Source organism: Poecile atricapillus, chromosome 10 (genome assembly GCF_030490865.1).
Source record: "Poecile atricapillus isolate bPoeAtr1 chromosome 10, bPoeAtr1.hap1, whole genome shotgun sequence".
Classification (NCBI taxonomy): domain Eukaryota; kingdom Metazoa; phylum Chordata; class Aves; order Passeriformes; family Paridae; genus Poecile; species Poecile atricapillus.
The window spans coordinates 18,550,885-18,569,666 of NC_081258.1; the positions used below are offsets into that span (position 1 = coordinate 18,550,885).

General features: G+C 47.7%; 1 protein-coding gene across 1 annotated transcript; it reads left to right on the forward strand.

The window, feature by feature from the left end:
• Positions 1-1,391: 1,391 nt before the first annotated feature.
• Positions 1,392-17,070, forward strand: WFDC1 (WAP four-disulfide core domain 1). The gene is made up of 7 exons (XM_058846193.1): positions 1,392-1,821; positions 7,782-7,977; positions 8,683-8,766; positions 11,598-11,738; positions 12,753-12,794; positions 13,573-13,647; positions 14,433-17,070. Exons 1-6 carry the CDS (start codon positions 1,702-1,704, stop codon positions 13,629-13,631), a joined length of 642 nt encoding a protein of 213 aa, XP_058702176.1. The 5' UTR covers positions 1,392-1,701; the 3' UTR covers positions 13,632-13,647; positions 14,433-17,070.
• Positions 17,071-18,782: the final 1,712 nt, after the last annotated feature.

Below are 18,782 nucleotides of genomic sequence, written 5' to 3' on the forward strand. Positions count from 1 at the left end.
TTTCCCTCCATAAGAGTAACCCCTGCTTCTACTTCCCAGCAAATTTCCCTGGCATGAATTGAGCAGATTTTGTTACTAAGAACCTTTTTATAGCAGTAAAGATATAGAGAGGACAGCCCAAAGCACAGTTACTGCTGGAAAACCTTAAGGAACTTTAACTTTAAATAAATCAAATATATTCCCTTAAATATTGAGCTTTTTAAGGCATATCTTGCCTTTTTTCAGGTTTCCATCATCATATTCTGGCAAGCTTCAAGATGAAATCCTTTGGCTTCGACCTGCATGCAGCTACTGACACTTGGGCATGGATCAAAGTGAATTTCCACAGCTTTCAGGTATAAGGAATAATTGGAAGATTTTTTTTTTTGTGTGTGTCCACAGGGTATAACACTCTTCTGCAGACCCATTTTAGATAAAAATTAAATCCAGTGCATCCAGCAAGGCTCCTCTCTGCTCAGCAGAGCTGCAGCCGGGGTGAAGTGAAGGCAAACAGGGCTTAGTGTCTGTATCTTGACAAGTTTTGTGCTTCTGTTCTTCCTTCATTCAGGTGGAGGCTGGACGAGCTGCTGGAGGAGAAATTCAGGGGGAATGAGAAAATAAACAGCCCCCGAGCCCTGAGCAGCCCTCCCGATGTCTATAAGAGTATATAAACGCAGATATACATATTTATACACATGGATGTAACAGCTGCCTCGCTCTTCTAGCTCTCCTTCTGCACCTGCCTCTGTCTCCATCCCAGGCAGGATGCTGGGCTGCTTTCAGCCTGACTTCATGAGTCCTTTCCCATCCTCCAGGCACTGGATGTCCATGGAGATGTCCAAATCCCCACGTCCACTCCTTCCGTCCCTCCCATTGTCAGGCCCAGCTTGACTCATGTCCCCTTCCTTGCTTTCTCTGTGCTGGTGTAATTTCCAAACCACCTTCCTTCCCTATTCCACACCCCAATTTATATTTTCCCAGCGGTCACGTCTTTCCCCTCCTTCAAAACCGCTTTCAGAAAACCAGCGTCACCTCTGTTTAATGAGAGCCCCTGGATGTTTATCATGCCGTTAAATCATTTCCTTCAAGTGGCCTCAGATGAAGTTATCACTGTCAAACCGTGATGCAAACGCTCAGTAGGAAGCACACAAAGGGAGATCCCAGGCTCCTGGGAAGTTTGGGTGAACTGTTTGCAAAACTGTGCCGAGCCCACCCCTCCGAGACCTTTATTTCCCCCTGCGGCAGCTGTCATCTGATCCCACGCTTTGGCTCTGAATGGGGCTCTCGGAGGATGCCAGATGTTGGGAACAAAGGTCTAAAAATAATCTTTCCAAGTAATCTTCCCGTCCATCACTCAAGGAGAGCGTGAGCTTTGTGTGAACATGTGAGCCGAGAACCTGATCTAACTTAAAGAAGTTCAACAGCAGCTCCCGGCTTCTGCCTGTGGGCTCCTTTGCTTTCTTTTCTTTTTTTTTTTTTTCTTTTTTTTTCCTTCTTTTTTTTTTTTTTTTTCTTTCCCTTCCCTTCCCCTTTTCCCTTCCCAGAAGCAGTGCAGGGAAAAGCGGCTCTCGGAGCGCTCAGCCCTCGTCTATCCCTCCCTCCCTCCGTCCACGTCTCCCTCCCTCTTTGCCAAGCCTCGGAACCGCCCGAATCCCGAGAGCCGGGGGCTCTTTATTCCATCTCTCCCTGGAGAAAATCCCGTGTTCCAGGCTGCTGCCAGAGATGCGTTTCTGTAGGAAGATCTTGGCTGCAGCCTTGTGTGTCCTGGTTCTGCTGCCGGAGCCGGGCAGTGCCAGGACTCTCTGGAAACGCGCTCTGCTGAAAATGACCGAGAAATACGATGTGAGTAAGGCTGAGGGGATTTTTGGGGCGAGCTGGGGATGCTCGCAGGGAAAGGGGAGTTTTCCTTACGCGTTCTGGGATCGGGAGTGTTTGGATCGGCGGGCTGGCTCTGTGGAACGGGGATTCCTGAAGTTTTCCCAGGCTGCACGGAACTTTTGCCACCTAGCTGCTGCAGGGGGAAGCTTGGGAAGCGCTCGGAGCAGGGAGAGAGCTTTGGGATGGCACCGCTTTCCCTGGAAACTCCCCAGGGCAGCCAGGGAAAAGTGACCGGGGGGATGGGGGATGCAAACCCCGCGGGTCCGGGGATGGCTTTAGTGGAAGATAATGGGATTTATTGCTTGGAGCAGGGAGGGTGCCCTGCCCAGCCCCTGTGATGCCTTTTGGGGTAACTTTGGGGAAATGGTGGCATTGCCCACGGGTTCTGTAAGGCACAGAGCCCTCACCCCACAGTGCCAGAGCTGCGTGCCCATCACCCCGCAGGGTGGCGATCCCAGAGATCCATCCCCATGGCTGTGCCGTGCCTGGCACATTCCCTGCGGGCAGAGCTGCTGCCTACGCTCGGTGGCACCATCTGTGCCTGCTCTTGGCAGCCTTCAGCCTTCACAGGGCACTGAGCACAGCTTCCAAATCCACATGGATCACCAGTGCTGGAACTGGACCTGGCACAGACACGACTTACTGGGAGCCATGGGGATGGTGCTGGGTCTTGTCCTGGGGTGTCTGGGCCAAACGGCTGCTAGAGACGGCCACAGAGGAAATGGAAATTGGAAAAAGAAGGGAAATAATTTGATAGCTTGAATTTTAGGACCTGCTGTTTAAAAAAGAAAATAAAGAAAGTTATAAATTTGAAATTTTTACTTGATCCATTCAAGTTCCCTTAGAAACCAGCACTGAGCCAAGGTTTCTGCCCCTTGAGTTGCTGGGGTGCAAGCCCCAAACAAGTCTGATTGCACCTTCCAACCATTCCATGTGTGTAAACAGTACCTTGGTGTCACAGGCAGATTCCTCCATCTGTTTTCTGCAGCTTTTAATTCAAAAAGGATGTTTTTATGCCCATGACTTTTCGAGTGATGTTTGTGCATGGCAATTGCTGACTCAGAATTGTGACACACATCCCTTGCCCCCGATGAGCAAACTGAAATTCTGTCTTGTCTCCTTGAAATTTTGCAGAAAAACATTGTGCTGATATTTGAAAGGCACCTCAAGATTTTGTAAGAAATCTTCATTATAGTCTTTCTTGGGATCGGGTATCTAGTTTGCACTTGAATTGGAAAATGGTGATATAAAGAGCTGCATTTCTTGCAAAATCACTCACTGGAAAGTGCATTTATATGGATGTTCTTCTGCCATATTTCAGTGTGAAGCTCAGATTTAATAGGATCTGTGAGGTGAATGACCCAGGGAGATCGGACAGGAGCAGAACAGGAATTTACATGTTGATCTTCAGATAAGGAGCCCTGCCGAGGCAGAGCCGGCTCCCCTGAGGATATATCCTCTTCTTTCAACCTGCGCTTCTTCAAAGGGCTGTTTTTCCTGGCAGCCCTGAATCCAGGTGCTACTGATCTGGCAAGCTCAGCTAGAATTGTTCATATTGACAGAAACATTGATCCAGGGAAAACAGAAAATGCTTTTCTTTCTCCTCAAAACCCTGTCAGGGGGAAAGCGTCTGCTCTCCATCCTCTTCTGCACCAGAGTCTGTTCTGGCAGCCCCTCTGGTTTCTCAGAGGATGTTTTCTTTCCTACCAAATGCTGTGTGTTCCCTGCAGTTGGAAAACCAGAGTCTGGGGGCAGAGCAGCTGATTTGTGAGTCACTTGGATAGAGGGATGACAGATGGAGGTGCTCATGGCCACGTGCAGCCACATGGGGCACGGGCCACAGACATCCCTGTGGGACCCCAAAGGACACGGGGGAGGGAGCTTTGTGTGGTCTGAGTGCAGAAAATCTGAGGCTACAGCAGCAGGAGGAGTGTGTCCAGAAAAATGTTGGATGCAGAATGACGGGCAGGTGTGAGGATGAGGAGCTGGCTTGGGGTCTCATTCACCCTGAGGAAGGGTGTGGGTTGGCAAGGAGGGGTCAAGTGGGAATGGAGAAGGGAGAAATAGGGATTGCAGTGAGGAGAAAAACCTGGCAGCCACAGTAGGATGCAGGAGCTGGGCTTTAAAAAAAATCCATCTATTTTACAGAGGGACACTTGTCAAGTTTAGTGATTTGCAGCTGATGTTCTGCAGCCCCTGCGCTCCAGGGACTGTTCCCAAGGGGCAGAGGGAGGGAGCTACCTGGGAGTGAGCTTCAGTTCATTATAAAACACCCATCGTGTCTGTTGGAAAAAACTGGGCCAGTCTGGATTTCATTCCACTGTCAACTACAGCAAGTGTTTTAGAAAAATCCCAGCCTCCTTTTAAAGTTTTCCAAAAATGAAGAATTCCTCACAGCTGCTGTAATGCTCTTCCAACAATTTATTTACCCTCCAGCAGCCATCTGTCATAAATCAGCCCTGGGGGACCCTCTTTGTGCCCCAGGAGATTTCTGGCCCCCAAATTCTCAGAGCAACCTGTGAGCAGAGCAGTCTCAGCCTCTCCTTTGGAACCTGCACACAGACAAACGTTTTTCTGTATTTCCTGCTTTCCAGCCTTTTAATCATTATTGTGCATCTTCTTGGAGCCCACCCCAGCTCTGCAGCATTCTTCCAGCTGCAAACAGCAGAACCAAAGAGACAAATCCCGAGCCAGCAACAGGAGAATATTATTCCCATTGCTTTGCTCTTGTCCTTCAGATTGTTTAAGCTGCGCTCAGTCTGTTTGCCACTTCGATCATCACTGACGGGTGATTTTCCAGCTCTTTAATGGAAATATTGGAGGATTCAAAATTCCCCCTGAGTGTGTATTTTTTCAGAGAGAAGGTGTTTTATGGCCACTCTTTGGGAATACCTGCCAGGGCCTGAGCTGCTGGTGGGAGGCTGAAATAAACCTCATGTGTCATCTCGAGGGGCTCCATGCAGAATATGAATTAGCAGAGAGCTGTGCTTTGACACAAGCTCGGGGACCAGTTCCAGGCACAAATAACAGAATAGATCTGGGAATTTTGGGAGACAGCTGCATCCCTCAGTTCCTGTTGAAATTATGGCTGAGACTGAGTGATCCCATCCAGATTTTTCCTCATTTTTGTTGATTTCCAGGGTTCCTCAGCTGAACTCTGAGTTTATCCCTTTACTTTGTTTCTGGCTATCTCTAAGGCAGATATGTCATTAAATGATTTAATAAGTCTCCCTGGGCAACAGAAATTTTCTGCACTGAAAAATGTTGTTAAAGAATTTTTTACTGTTGCCACAATCTGCAAAGATAATAAATCAGAACCAAACTGTGAATGTTGAGAGCTTTTAAAAACCCTTGTAACCCAAACCTGGAGATGTCCTTAACCAGGATATTTTGGGGAATGAGGGAATCTTGTTTTATGCACACATAAACAAGGGGTTTCGTTAAACCAAATATGCAAAATGTTATTATTTTGAAAGAAATGAGTTGTGAGCAATAGGTGACCAGAAAAAATGGGCAGGGAGGTCATGAGGTACAAAGTTATTTGGCTACAACTGTTATATTGTTCCCCAGCGGAAATTTCATTCATGGAGCCAGCTGTTCATTGCAATTTTCTTGGTTTCTGAATCATCTGTGAAGCAACTGCAGTAATTGTTTGGTGGTTTTTTCATGGGTCCATTATTTGCCATTATTATTTTGGTCACACTTCCGTCTGCAGATGACCTTTTGAATAGAATAGTAAACTGTGACCTTTCAGGATGAACACTCCCTCCAACAAGGAGACCTGTTCAGTGTTTGGAGCTGCACAGATTTATTGTTCAGTGCTCCCTTATATCCAAAAATTATACGTGGGCTGATAATTTTCTCTGTTTAAAATCCAGCAACATCCACCCCTCCCCCCCTCAAAAAAAAAAGGTGTATTTTCAATATTTTCCATTTTAAAACATGTTTCAGATTTGGAGTATTTGCAGCTTTTGAGGAATGGACTAACAGTGAGAACTTGCCCCTTCAGCATGGAAAATATCATCAAAATTGGGTTTTTCCGAATCTTTTTAGTGGTTTAAACTACCTATCAGTTCACAGGAAAACAATGTCATGAAAGGGTTTTAAAGGAAAAAGTAGAAATTATTTCTTGACATTGGGAACAGGGCTGTCATTAGTGAAAATGTTAGGAATTCTCTGTCTCTCTAACACTCCATCTCTGTGCAATGGCCTCTCCTTGGCCAGTTTTTGGGAGAATCCATGTGGGAACAGGCTGTTGCAAAGGCACAGATGCTCCAAAGGAGCCATTGGGGGTTACAGCAATAAGGATGGAGCAGGATATAGAGAGGGATGTTAATCTCACCTCAAATTTCTCCAGAGTCTGGTGGTGAAATTTCCTAGAAACCCCTGGGGGGCTGTTGCACCACGTTTATTCTTGGAATATCAACCCCAGTTTCTCATCACTGATTTTGTAACACACCAGTGACTGGGCCAAGTGTATATTTACACACATTTTTCTGTATTTATGACCCTTACCAGCCCGCTCATGAGGCCATGGCAGCGCCCACTTCACGTTTCTGGCTTGATGCTGATCTCTCTTAAAAGTGCAAACCCAGAAACCACCTTTTGATTTCGTTAGAGCTTATAAATAGTTGTTAATAAATCTGAGACTTGAGTGCCCTGAGCACGTTCTGCTGCCCTGGGGAGCTGAGCTGCAGCCCAGAGGTGAGTGGTTGAGCCACAGGTGAGAAAGGAGTGGGCTGTGGTGATTCACCTCTCTGCTGGAGGGATTTGGCTTCTTGCTAAAACAGCACCAGTGTGAAAAATATCTGAATGGTGCCTCATAAATGTTCCTGTGCCTGTTAATCCACTTTACCCCTCTCTTGTCCTGTCAGTGTGCAGTGAGCAGCTCAGCTTCTTTCTGCTGCAGTGAAACGTGGCCTCATTTTCTTGGGGCTGAAGCTGGAATCACTCTCACAGATCTCACCCAGAATGTCCCATGAGTTAGAAATGGTGTCTAATTTAACAACCCAGAGCTCTGTGGATAAACTTGAAAGGCTCCCATATAAATTCTGGTCCAGACAAGGTGATGGAGATGGAAGGATCCCACTGAGGAGAGAGGTGCTACTAGAATATTTGTTCCATGACTCAAAACAACACAGTGCCCTCATTTCCACTGCTTCCCTATCAAAGTGTTTTGGTGTCCTCATCATGAGGATGCCTGGAGTCTTCTCTCTGTTTCCCAGACAAGCACAAAAGACTTTAAAGGATTTTTTTTTCTCAATTATAAAACAAGTTCCACACAATAATTTAGTGATTGATTGGTGTTTCCAAAGTGATGCCTTGAGAGGCTACCTGAAACAAGAGGCTAAACAACATTAAAGGAATAAAGTAGGTATTTATTAAAAGGCCTTCAAGGTATCAAAGGATACACCTTGGGCGGTACAAGAGCCTGGCCATGGCTCTGCCCAAGATGGACCACAGGTCACGAATTTTCACACTTGTATAAGTTTTGGTCCATTTCCATATTGGGGTTAATTGTCCAATTACAGCTTCAGGTGATGCAGTCCCATCCTCCCAGATTGCTCTCCTTGATTTGCTGTTGTTTACACTTTTTGGGGCTGAAGCTGCAACCATGTCCTTGGTTCTGGGGCTGGAAAGGGATTGTTGTGTCTGCCTGAGCTGTGAGGAGACTTGCTAACGCTTGATATGGAGTTCAGAGTTATACGCTAATGCAGTACAAAATCTGGAAAATATAAAAGCTAAAACTTAAAGCATCAAAAGCGCTTCACTGAGGGGACCATACAGTGCTGGAGGAGCTGGACAGTTAATCCTCCTCTCTGGCAAATACTCAAAAACCACTTTGAAACCCCTTTTCCCGCTTCATCTGGTGGGATGTTCCGTACTCACGCCAAACCTGATTTCCTTTTCTTCTCTTTGCAAAGGATTATGAGTACCCTCTTCATTCTCACAGTTCCCACTACCAGAAGAACGACCGGTGCCCGCCGCCGCCGCAGAGCCTCCCTGAGCGCGCCTGCGAGGTGCCCAGCTGCCGCTCCGACTCCGAGTGCGAGCGCCACAAGCGCTGCTGCTACAACGGCTGCATCTACGCCTGCCTCGAGTCCGTGCAGCCCCCGCCAGGTACAGGGACCCCTGGGCAAAGCAGGACAGAGAGGGGCTTGCAGAGATGGGGGTGGTGGTGGTGATCTCCACGCCCGTTGGGTGTGGGGTGCGAGGCTGCAGTGCGAGTTGGGGTGCAGTTTGGTTCCACGCTTCTGGTTTCTGGGGGTGATGAGTGACAAAGGTGTCCAAGGCAAACTTCCACTTAGTCAAATTGTAGAAGTCACTCGAGGCCAGTTCTCTTCCTGGGGTGGCATTTTCCATGCCCCATCCCTGCAATCACTGTGTCCAGAGGTTGGATGAGTCTTGGAGCAGCGTGGGATAGTGGAAGGTATCCCTGCCCATGGCAGGGCATTGGAATGAGATGATCTTTCCAACCCAAACCAATCTGTGTTCCTGTGTTTCTATATCCAGGAAAAGAGACAATCCCAGCCTGAACTAGTGCTGGCAGAAGTGAGGCAGCCACCCCACCATTCCATGCCATGGGAATGAGAATGGGAAGCAGCAGCTGCTTGGGCCTCTAGGACACCAGGTTCTTGTGGCCCCTGGATAACATCCATGTCTCCCTTCCCACCAGGACAACAAGAGCTGAATATAAGTCAAAATCAGATCAATCCATCAGGCAGCCTCCTCACAGGCCCTTAGAGGAAATCCATGACTTCATAACTCTGTGTCCCATGGCTGCTACATCTTGACACTACAGTCTCTTGTTTCTGTCTTCTGCAGTCTTGGACTGGCTGGTTCAGCCCAAACCCCGCTGGCTGGGAGGCAATGGGTGGCTTTTGGATGGCCCAGAGGAAGTCTTACAAGGTACAGGACATTTCTCTGTCTTCTCTGTAATATCCTTAATCACACAACGATCCTGGAGGATAAATTCCTCATACAGAGCTTGCCTGGGATGTTGGGCTGCTGGGGCTGCTGGTATTTGTCTGGAGTTTCCACAGGAATAACTCTGTGTGGTGCTGGGGGCTGCTATATGGTGCAGTAAATAAATTACTTTTTATGGATATGGATTATCCAGCAGAGCAGTAGGAATGCTGCAGGGGACTGCGCTTGTACCTATTCTTCAAATAATTAGAGATATATCTTCCTCTTAGAAAAAGGCTTTGTCATCATACACATAATTTTCTGCCAGCTTCCTGATAGACCGTGGGTGGACTTGGAAGAGGAATCCTTTAATCCAGAGTGGCCTCATCACCCAGATGCCTTGGGCTAGGGCTGTGGCCCTTGGATCTGAAGGTGCTTTGGACAGGAGCCCTGGCAAACTGCTGCAGAGCTGTGTCAAGCTGATGTGAACCTGGGGCATCTGAGTTTGGAGACTGATAACGAGGTTGAGCTTCTCAGGTTCATTCCATAGGGAAAGGGTTTTTAGTTAATTTTTTCCCGTACCTAAAATTGAAATAAGGAGGGAGTGGGGAGATGGGAAGAGAAGTTTTCTTCTATGAGGCATTCCCAGATGCCACCTGAAGCTTTTGAGTTTTTCATGGAAATGTTAACCCATCTTTTGATCAGCTTTAGTCAGATCCAGGTAGTGCCAATAAATTCCCCTCTTTGTTCTTACGCAGATGGTTGTAGACTCGCTGAGCCTCAACTCTCATCTATTATAGAAACTCCAAGTTCTTGAAGAGAAAATTCTGCCTCCAGCTCATTGAAGCTGCACAGCTAGAAATAAGATAAAATAGGTTCCTCTTCATCCATCCTTGTCATGCTTATATTATTTGTTCTTATCTGAACCCCTTCTTCTCAGCTTGAGGGAGTAATTAGGGAAGTAAGAACCATCAGTCATGGCATGAGAATTACAGCAGAGGTCCTTGAAATTAAAAATGAGAGGGTGGAGTGGCCCTGCAGAGTCTGTACATGTAATGGCCACAAACACTGCCCGAGTCCTGCTTCACCTTCCCGTTCTGAGCTGCACTTGCTGCCCATCCTGGGTCAAAGTGACGAAACCTCTGTTTGGGACAGGGGGTGGCACTGCCTGAGCCCGCAGTGAGTCACACCTGAGGTCTGGATTCAGCAGCAGGTCCATGGGTGTGGAGCAGAGAACAGAGCAGCACACTGCCAGCATCCTGCTCACGTTTCCAAACTCCTCACCCGGCCCAGAGCCTGCCTGGGACACATTTATCCCTGCTTGGAGGGAGCAGCCCCATGGAGGGATCATCCTGCACGGTGGGCAATGGAGATGTCTCTTTGGGCTACCTACAAACAGAAGGCAGACAGAGTTAAGGGAGTAAAAACTGGATATATTTACTGAAGGGCCTTCAGGTACATTTTAGGCAGATGAAGCTCCCCCAAGGGCTGCACCCAAAAATGGATGATGGGTCATGGGTTTTCATATTTTTATAAGTTTGGTCCATTTGCATATTAGGGGTTCATCTTCCAATTCCAGCTGCAGGTATTGAAGTCATTCACCCCAAGTTTGCTCCCACACAATTCACTTTTGTTTCCATCTCTGGAGGCCTGAGGCAGCGAGGTGTCCTCGATTCCCAGGCCTGGAGAGGAATTGCTGCGTCTGACCAAAATGTGAAAGCAGCAGCTCACAGTCTGTGTGTTTAGAGTTACACACTACAGAGCTGCAGGATTACAAATACATGAGAAATAGCCAAGCAGGAGTGCTGAGGGATCAGTGGCAGGCAGTGTTCATGGCCCTGCTGGCGCAGGCTCCATGCCCGGCTGTGGGGAGGCTCCGTGCAGGCTCCATGCCCGGCTGTGGGGAGGCTCCGTGCAGGGACCGTGCCCGGCTGTGGGGAGGCTCCGTGCAGGCTCCATGCCCGGCTGTGGGGAGGCTCCGTGCAGGCTCTGTGCCCGGCTGTGGGGAGGCTCCGTGCAGGGACCGTGCCCGGCTGTGGGGAGGCTCCGTGCAGGCTCCATGCCCGGCTGTGGGGAGGCTCCGTGCAGGGCCCGGGCCCGGCTGTGGGGAGGCTCCGTGCAGGGACCGGGCCCGGCTGTGGGGAGGCTCCGTGCAGGCTCCATGCCCGGCTGTGGGGAGGCTCCGTGCAGGCTCCATGCCCGGCTGTGGGGAGGCTCCGTGCAGGGACCGGGCCCGGCTGTGGGGAGGCTCCGTGCAGGGACCGGGCCCGGCTGTGGGGAGGCTCCGTGCAGGCTCCATGCCCGGCTGTGGGGAGGCTCCGTGCAGGCTCCATGCCCGGCTGTGGGGAGGCTCCGTGCAGGGACCGTGCCCGGCTGTGGGGAGGCTCCGTGCAGGGACTGTGCCCGGCTGTGGGGAGGCTCCGTGCAGGCTCCATGCCCGGCTGTGGGGAGGCTCTGTGCAGGACCCGGGCCCGGCTGTGGGGAGGCTCCGTGCAGGGCCCGGGCCCGGCTGTGGGGAGGCTCCGTGCAGGGCCCGGGCCCGGCTGTGGGGAGGCTCCATGCAGGTTCCATGCCCGGCTGTGGGGAGGCTCCGTGCAGGGACCGGGCCCGGCTGTGGGGAGGCTCCGTGCAGGGACCGGGCCCGGCTGTGGGGAGGCTCCGTGCAGGCTCCATGCCCGGCTGTGGGGAGGCTCCGTGCAGGGACCGGGCCCGAGCTGGGCCGGGAGGTGCCAGCCCCGTGCTGCCCTCACGGACAGGCTCTCAGCCGGGGCCGTGGCTGGATCCCCACGGGTGCCGCAGCCCTGCTGGCTGTGACCCGCAGGCTTCTCTTGCAGCCGAGGCCTGCAGCACCACGGAGGACGGGGACGAGCCCCTGCACTGCCCCACGGGCTACGAGTGCCACATCATCAACCCGGGCAACACGGCCGAGGGCATCCCCAACAGGGGCCAATGCATCAAGCTGCGGGGAAACTCAGGTCAGTGGGGACAGCCGCCCTCCCTCCCTCTCCTCCTGCATGCTGGTGTTTGGTAGAACTGTTTGTTCAATTGTTCGGTGCAGGGCAGAACCAGAAAGGAAGGGACCAGGATGCTCCGTGCCAGTGTCCTCTGGTGGTGTGTCTGTGTGTGCTCTTACTACGCAGCACAAAAACCAGAAATATTTGTGTGTTACTGCATGCTTCGATGAGAAATCTGGGGTTTAAATTCCAGTTTTCTCTTCTGCCTTTGCTTTCTGCATCCAAAACTTTGTTGCCTTTATTCTGCTGACGCATGTACCCAAAAGAGAATTTTGTACATGACAAAATATTTTCCAGGAGAGCTCATAACATGTTTAAATATTCATTGAATAGGATATGTACACTGGCACTGGGCTACAAATCATCTCAGGGTACAGACCTGAGACATCAGTTTTGCCATTTGGTCACTGTAAAAACCAGGGGAAGCATCAAACCAGGTCTCTGAGCTGCTTCCAAAACAGATTAAAGAGTTTTTCCAGGACTTTTGGATCATATCTTTTATAACCTTTTCTTAAATAACATCCATAGTAACCAATGTAATGTAGAGCTGTGGGGATCTTAGACATGAAGGAAGGGCTTAAATAATTATATACATGGCAAACAGAACAACCTAGCTAGAACTTGAATTATGTAAAACACTAAATAGATGACCTGAAATGTTGCCCAAATTTTATTTCATTTGGGAAAGCCTCTGATTCCTTGACTTACAGCTGCTGAAAAAATTATAAAATGGTAGTGGCATTTCCCACTCTTATGGCAAGTGAGTTGTGTCCATGGAGCTCAGTAATCTCAGCAGTTTATAAGAGGTTTATAGCAATCCAAATTACTTCAGCTACAGAGGACTTTAATTTTCCTCATTGTGTGGTTATTATTTCCATATCTCTAATTTCTCTGTGCTGTACACAGAAGGTCAGAGTTTAATACAAAAAATAAAGGCTGACTGGGTATGTTCTCACCATGTACCTTCTTTTCCAGATGGACACAACCTGAGGCATAAGTATTACAAGGAATATTTTGGTAAGCTGCTGGCATGAAGTGTTTGTTGTTATTATTAAGCTTTATCATTCTTGCAATGCTTACAAGGAATTTTCTCCCTATGAAATGAAGGTTTGTACATAGAAAAAAGAGATTCTTTATCCTCAACTCCCTATGCGTTGGTCAGAAGATCTTATGTTAAGATCTAAAATTTCCTAACTGTGGACTCTTGAGAACCAGAATTTTCAGCTGTGACAGAATGAGTTAAATGGTGCAGACTTCTGCCAGGGGAACCACCCAGTCCAATAATCTTTTTTTAATTTTTTAAGCATATTTTTGGAGCTCTGCTCTTGGCTCAGGACTCCTTGCAGGGGAACACAGAGCTCTGTCAAAAGCAGGGTCCTGGACTGTGGTAAGAGATAAAGGATGGCTGCAGCCCAGTGAATCAGTCCCTCTGTGTTCCCTGAGAGGTGTCAGGTCCCTCTGACAAACCTGGGGCTCAAAGAAAGCAGGAGCATCTCCCACACCTTTCCTCACAGTTTCAAAGCTCCTGGTTTCTCCCTCTTGGATGAGGATCAGATTGGAGGTGACTTTCAGGTATAACTAGACAGCATCTTTGATATAAGATTTACAAACAGCCAAATTTGTCCATAAAACCATGAGAGGATTTCCTTTTCTCTCTTCAAGTGTGAGCTATCCCATCTCTCTAAGAGAACTGCTAAATAATGGGACCAATAAAACTGCACTGTTGAGAGAACCTGGAGAAACCATCTGCCAGAGCCTAACCCAAAACCTGACTTTGCTGATATTTGTTTTACAGGGAGCAATTCCAACAATTTGGTCGGCTATGTGAAAAACCAGCAGAAGCATTTAGGCTAATTGAAGGTGTGCCTGGGTAAGTGCCCTGTGAATAAAGGGAAAGCTGTGAGGAAATAGCTGGTGCTTAGAATGCAATTATTCACAGAAATGATTGTCTGAGGGTGATATTTCCTCTGAGCTGGAGTAAGGACAGCACCTTAAAACCCTGTACAGGTGCATGAAACACTCTTATTCCACCAGACACACCTGATTTCTTTGCAGAACCTTTGCCTTGTAGGTATTTAGAGGATGAAGTGACTTTAAGGATGGAAAATGATTGGTGTTCCTTAAGACTTTAAACTTTGTGTTTGGGGGCTTCTTCAAACACTGGTGTAACTGGTCCTGCCAGACAAGCTAAAAAGCTGTTTATTCTGTACTGACTGCAAAAAGGGTCAGTCCAGCAAATACTTCAGCACATGGGGGGTTTTGTGGGATTATTTTTTATGTGTGAACACTTGTGCTGAGCAGTGGCACCCACTCATGTGAGCAAAAGCACATTTATCTGGCCAGAGCTAAGCCAACAGCAAAAGCTCCGTCCTTTTTATCGGCTTGAATTAGGCAAGAATGAAAATATTTATTATACCAAAAGTTCTGTCCCAAGATGGTTTTCTCAACACTTTCAGCTTCACTTTAAAATGAACTTGGGTTTAGCTGGGAGTTATGAAAACAGAGCAGTTCAGTGTCTTTCTGTACCTACGTCAGGCTGGCTGTTAAGATTACTCAGATACTTAAGGACAAGTTCTGTGCAAACATCCCAGGAAGGATAAATATTTTAATTCCTCTTACTTTTTTTTTTCCTTTTGTTGTTTGGTTTTCACCCAGCTGGACTACTCTGTCAAGGAATGCTTTACCCAGCAGCTTTCTGGCTCCAGATCTCCACAAGCACATCTCCAGCATCCCCCTGCCCATCAAAAGAAATTCCATTATCCAAGGAACAGGATGAATCCAGATTTTAACCCCACCAGGAAACGGAAAAACATGATCTCCCAAAGGAAACCACACTGTTTATCAGCTGCCCTGCTACAAATGAACTGCAAACACCTCTAAGGGATCTCTGTAAGCCACAGTGCCATGATCAGGCTGCTGACATAGAGCCTGCCCTTCATGTGCTTGTTGTGAAATTCAGATTTCAGGCCTGTGAACACAACTCAGTGTTACTAAAGTGACATCAGAATTCTACCTAAATATCGTATCTAAGTTGCTTTAAAATAGGTGAGACTAAAGAGGTTCCCTGGATCAAATCCAATGCCTGCCTGTCTTGAACAGCTCCGTTAAAGAAGCCTTTTCATCTGTTTAAAATTCAAAGAAACCTGCAAGTTTCTTCTTTTCTTATTTATATCCAGACAAAAAACCAGGCTTGACACACCCACTCTAAATGGCTAAACCTGAAGTCTTAAGAATTTGAGGAAGTTTAAGCTAGGAGCAAAAACAGCTTTATAAATGTTTTTAGGTTACTTTTCTCAGTCTGGTGAGCTGCAGATTGAAAGTTAATAATGGAACAAATTCCTTCCTACAGTATCCAGGCAGACACACAAATGCATGCCAGGCTTTGTAATGTGCTGGTTTTAGCCAGCACAGTTAATACTCACAAAATCTGTGGCTTTGTACCTGCAAAACCTCAGCAAGAGGCCTGAAGTCTGCATAATTTGTTAAATGTGTTAGAAAAGCAAACCCAGGGTAAATTTGTGTGATGAAAAGGATTGTCTGGCAGATGGGCCACTGCTCCTCAGGAGTCCTGTACCTTTGTGTTCCATAAATCCTTAATGTCTGGATATTTGTATTTGGGCCTCACAGCTTCTTTTAGCTGCTTAGCATTATACAATGGAAAACACATTTTCTGTTGAGGTTTTCCTTTCCTGTGGCAGTTCTGAAGGGACAGTTGCATTTATTGTGGCAAATCAGCCAGAATTGTTTGGCAGAAAAGCCACGTTTGCTGCGTGGTTTAGTCCATGTCCCATCTGCATGCATGAAATTAGCATTTTAATTTGCACAGTAGTAGCACTGCATATAAATACCCAGTTCACAAATGCAAGTGCCTACTTCCACTCACAAAATACAGGATTTTTTTTTTTCCACTCATTAATGGTTTAAGCCAAACCCAAGATGCCTATAAAACTCTTGATACTTTGCACATGACATTTGCAGCTGGAGAGATGGAAAATGCCAAACTGCTCTTCTGTTTCCTATTCTAAACACAGTCCTGGGTGCTTTACAGAGCAAAGAAACAGCTGAAGGACTCCACATTTTCCTAAATATCTTCATTTGTTGAACTCACTTTTTTTTCAAAGTGCAAGATATTAAATGCAGCACCATGTTTGGACAGAGCTATTTTTAGAATTTTATCCTACAGCTTCCTGCAATGAGATTTTAATTCCTGCTCAGACAGGAGCCACAAAACAAGAGAGTTGTGGAATGGTTTGTGTTGGAAGGGAGTTTAAAGCTCATCACCTTCCACTAGACCAGGTTATCCAGGCTCCAGTTTGTATTTAATAGTTCCAATCTGTGTTTAGACCAGAACCTTGCCACTTATCCTACTGCAGCCTCACTCCTTGGTGCTTCTCAGCGAAATAGATTTTCTTCAGCATTACTTTCAGCAGAAAAAAAATCAAATTCTGATTAAATGAGCAAAGCCCTCCAGTGATCTAATCCCCAATGAGTAAATGCCAAAATGTTCAATTTTAAACTAAAAAATTCCTAAAATCTTGTGAGGAGCTAGTTGAAAAACTAGTGTTTAGCATTCACAAATTTGAAAGATTAAACCTTCAAATCTCAACCTAATCTCTCAAAGCAGCCCAAAATATGCTTAATTTGAGTGGAGACATTCACTTCAGTGTCTGTTTTCTTTGTAGCTGCAGAAGCACGTACCTGACCACCAGGGTGGGGCAGTGCAGGTATTTTCTGCTTGCAAAAGGAATTAAAAAAAAAAACCCAAGAACATTGATGAGTTAATAATTCGATGGTGAATTTCTGTTTACTGGGTGTTATCAAAGCCATCACCCTTCTTCGTGGTGCTATAATGCTCAGGGGGGTTTTTCCAAGTTAATTCAAGTAAGTAATTGTCAAACTCAGAAACAAAAGCCACAGAAGGAACTTGTCAAAGTGCTGTGTTTTCAACAGTGAAATGCTGAATACCCAAGTGGGAAACTCAGACACTGAAATGAAAACACAGAGCAGGTGAGCTGTCCTCAGCTGCTCTTCTCTCCAAAGACAGATGCTTTACCAGCAGCACAGTAGGAAATACCTGGTGTAGGTTGTTTTGAACATTTTCATGACCACTTTGCAGTGTGTTTGGTGCTATGATCACCTTCCTGTGTGTCACTGAGTGCTGCCGATGCCCACGGCCTCCCACATCCCCGAGGATCTGTGCAGCCCCAGGCAGCCCCTCCCTGTGCCCCCGGTGCTCAGATGTGTTCAGGTTCTGCTTTGGTGCTCAATAAAAAGTGACCAGTCTATTTTTCGACCCTGCTGAGTTTCTGTTGTGTCTTCTTGATGGACTTTTGGCTTTGGATTATGGAAAAAAAAAGATAAATCTTCTAAATTTTAGTTGTTGGGAGAACATAACACAAGCGTAGGGAGACAAAAGTCATTTTGTCCAGTGGAAGGGAGGTGACAGACCCCAAAACGCATCCAGCACCCCGTCCCCTTCCAGAGGGGTCACTGTTGTGGGTCAGACCCTCAGTTCTTGGCCCCTGCACTTGCACTGGCCGCAGAGGAGCTGCTGGACAGCCCTGGGGAGGCTGGGGGTGGTCCCCCAGGGGAAGTGACCCTGTTTGCCCAGGCGCCGGGTCAGTGTTGCTGCTGCCAGCTCAGCTGCTTTGGGCTGCACCAGCAGCTGCTCAGGCAGCTTTGCAGGAGCCTCAGAGGGTGGAGAAACCAAGCAAGGCAAAGGCCAGAGCTGGGCAGAGCTGGCAGAGGAGAGGGGTTGGGCCGGTTCCAATCTCCACCATCCCACCTGCTCCACCCACCCAGTCCTGCTCTACCTGCTCGTCCGGAGCGGGCAGGAGTCCTCCCAGTGCCTCCCTCCTGCCCTGGGAACACAGCAGGGACAGGAGCTGCCTGGAGCTGAGCCACGGGGGGACAGCAGCGAGTGCTGGCACTTTGGGAAGGTTTGGGGGGCTGAGATGGCCCCAGCCAGCACCAGGTGTCAGGGTAGCTCCTCACTGAGTCAGTGAAGTGGTCCTTGGGATCCCTTGGACCTCTCATGGTCCTTGGGAGGATCCCTTGGACCTCCCCATTTGGATGGGGGTGTGCACATAAACTCCTGTCTCCTGCTGGCAAGTGTGACAGGAGCCAAGAATCCCGGCTTTCAAGAGAATTATTTGTTTGGTGAACACCACAAAAATCATGGTTTAATTTCAGCTCATTTCCACGCCAATGCAAGCAAATTGGGTTTCTGCTGCTGTAGTTTGGTAGTGATCTTTGTGGAAAAAGCACAGCGTGACCTGAGGTAGTGTCTGGAGTGACACTGAAATGCTGTCAGTGCATCCCAGAAACCAACAGCTGGATCAACAGAAGGACTAACAAAATAGATCTTCAAGAAGTCTATACCTACTACCAGAATAACCAGAATAATATAAATAATTGCTGTTCTTCTGGCACGCCTGGTTCAGAGCTCTGTGATGTAGGAGTGGTGTAGGAGTGTCTTGGTCACCTCCAGGAAGCTTTCCATAGTTTGCAGAGCAGTGAAGAAGGCTCTGAGGTTTGGACAACCCATAAAAGAGTTTTTGGAGGCTGTGGATCTCCCTTTGCTCTTGACACAGCAGGGGTTGGTTTGTACAGGGGGTTATTTTCTTCTCCTACCTCACACTGGCTGCACAGGCTGGATTCCCCTCTGGAGGTGGGGTTGGATGAGCACTGATTGTCTCTCTATGGCAAAAGGACTTACGGCATCATTTAGGGTCCTTTAATGGTAAATTAAAAACAAAAAAACACCTTTTTCTGGTGAGTCTTTAGAGGTAAGTGCTAAGTGCTATTTCTTCCCATTGTTTTCTCCTTCTTGTTACTTTTCCATGCAGACAAAACAGCAAGAACGACAAGAGAAGCTGTGCAAAACAAAAAAAAGACCTTTAGAGAGTTTCCCAGACAGAGCTGTGGATGGTGGGCTCGTTCTGCCTAGCCTGAGACCCCCACCAGGTGATTCTCCCAGTTTAAGCAATGGAAACTGTGCAAAAA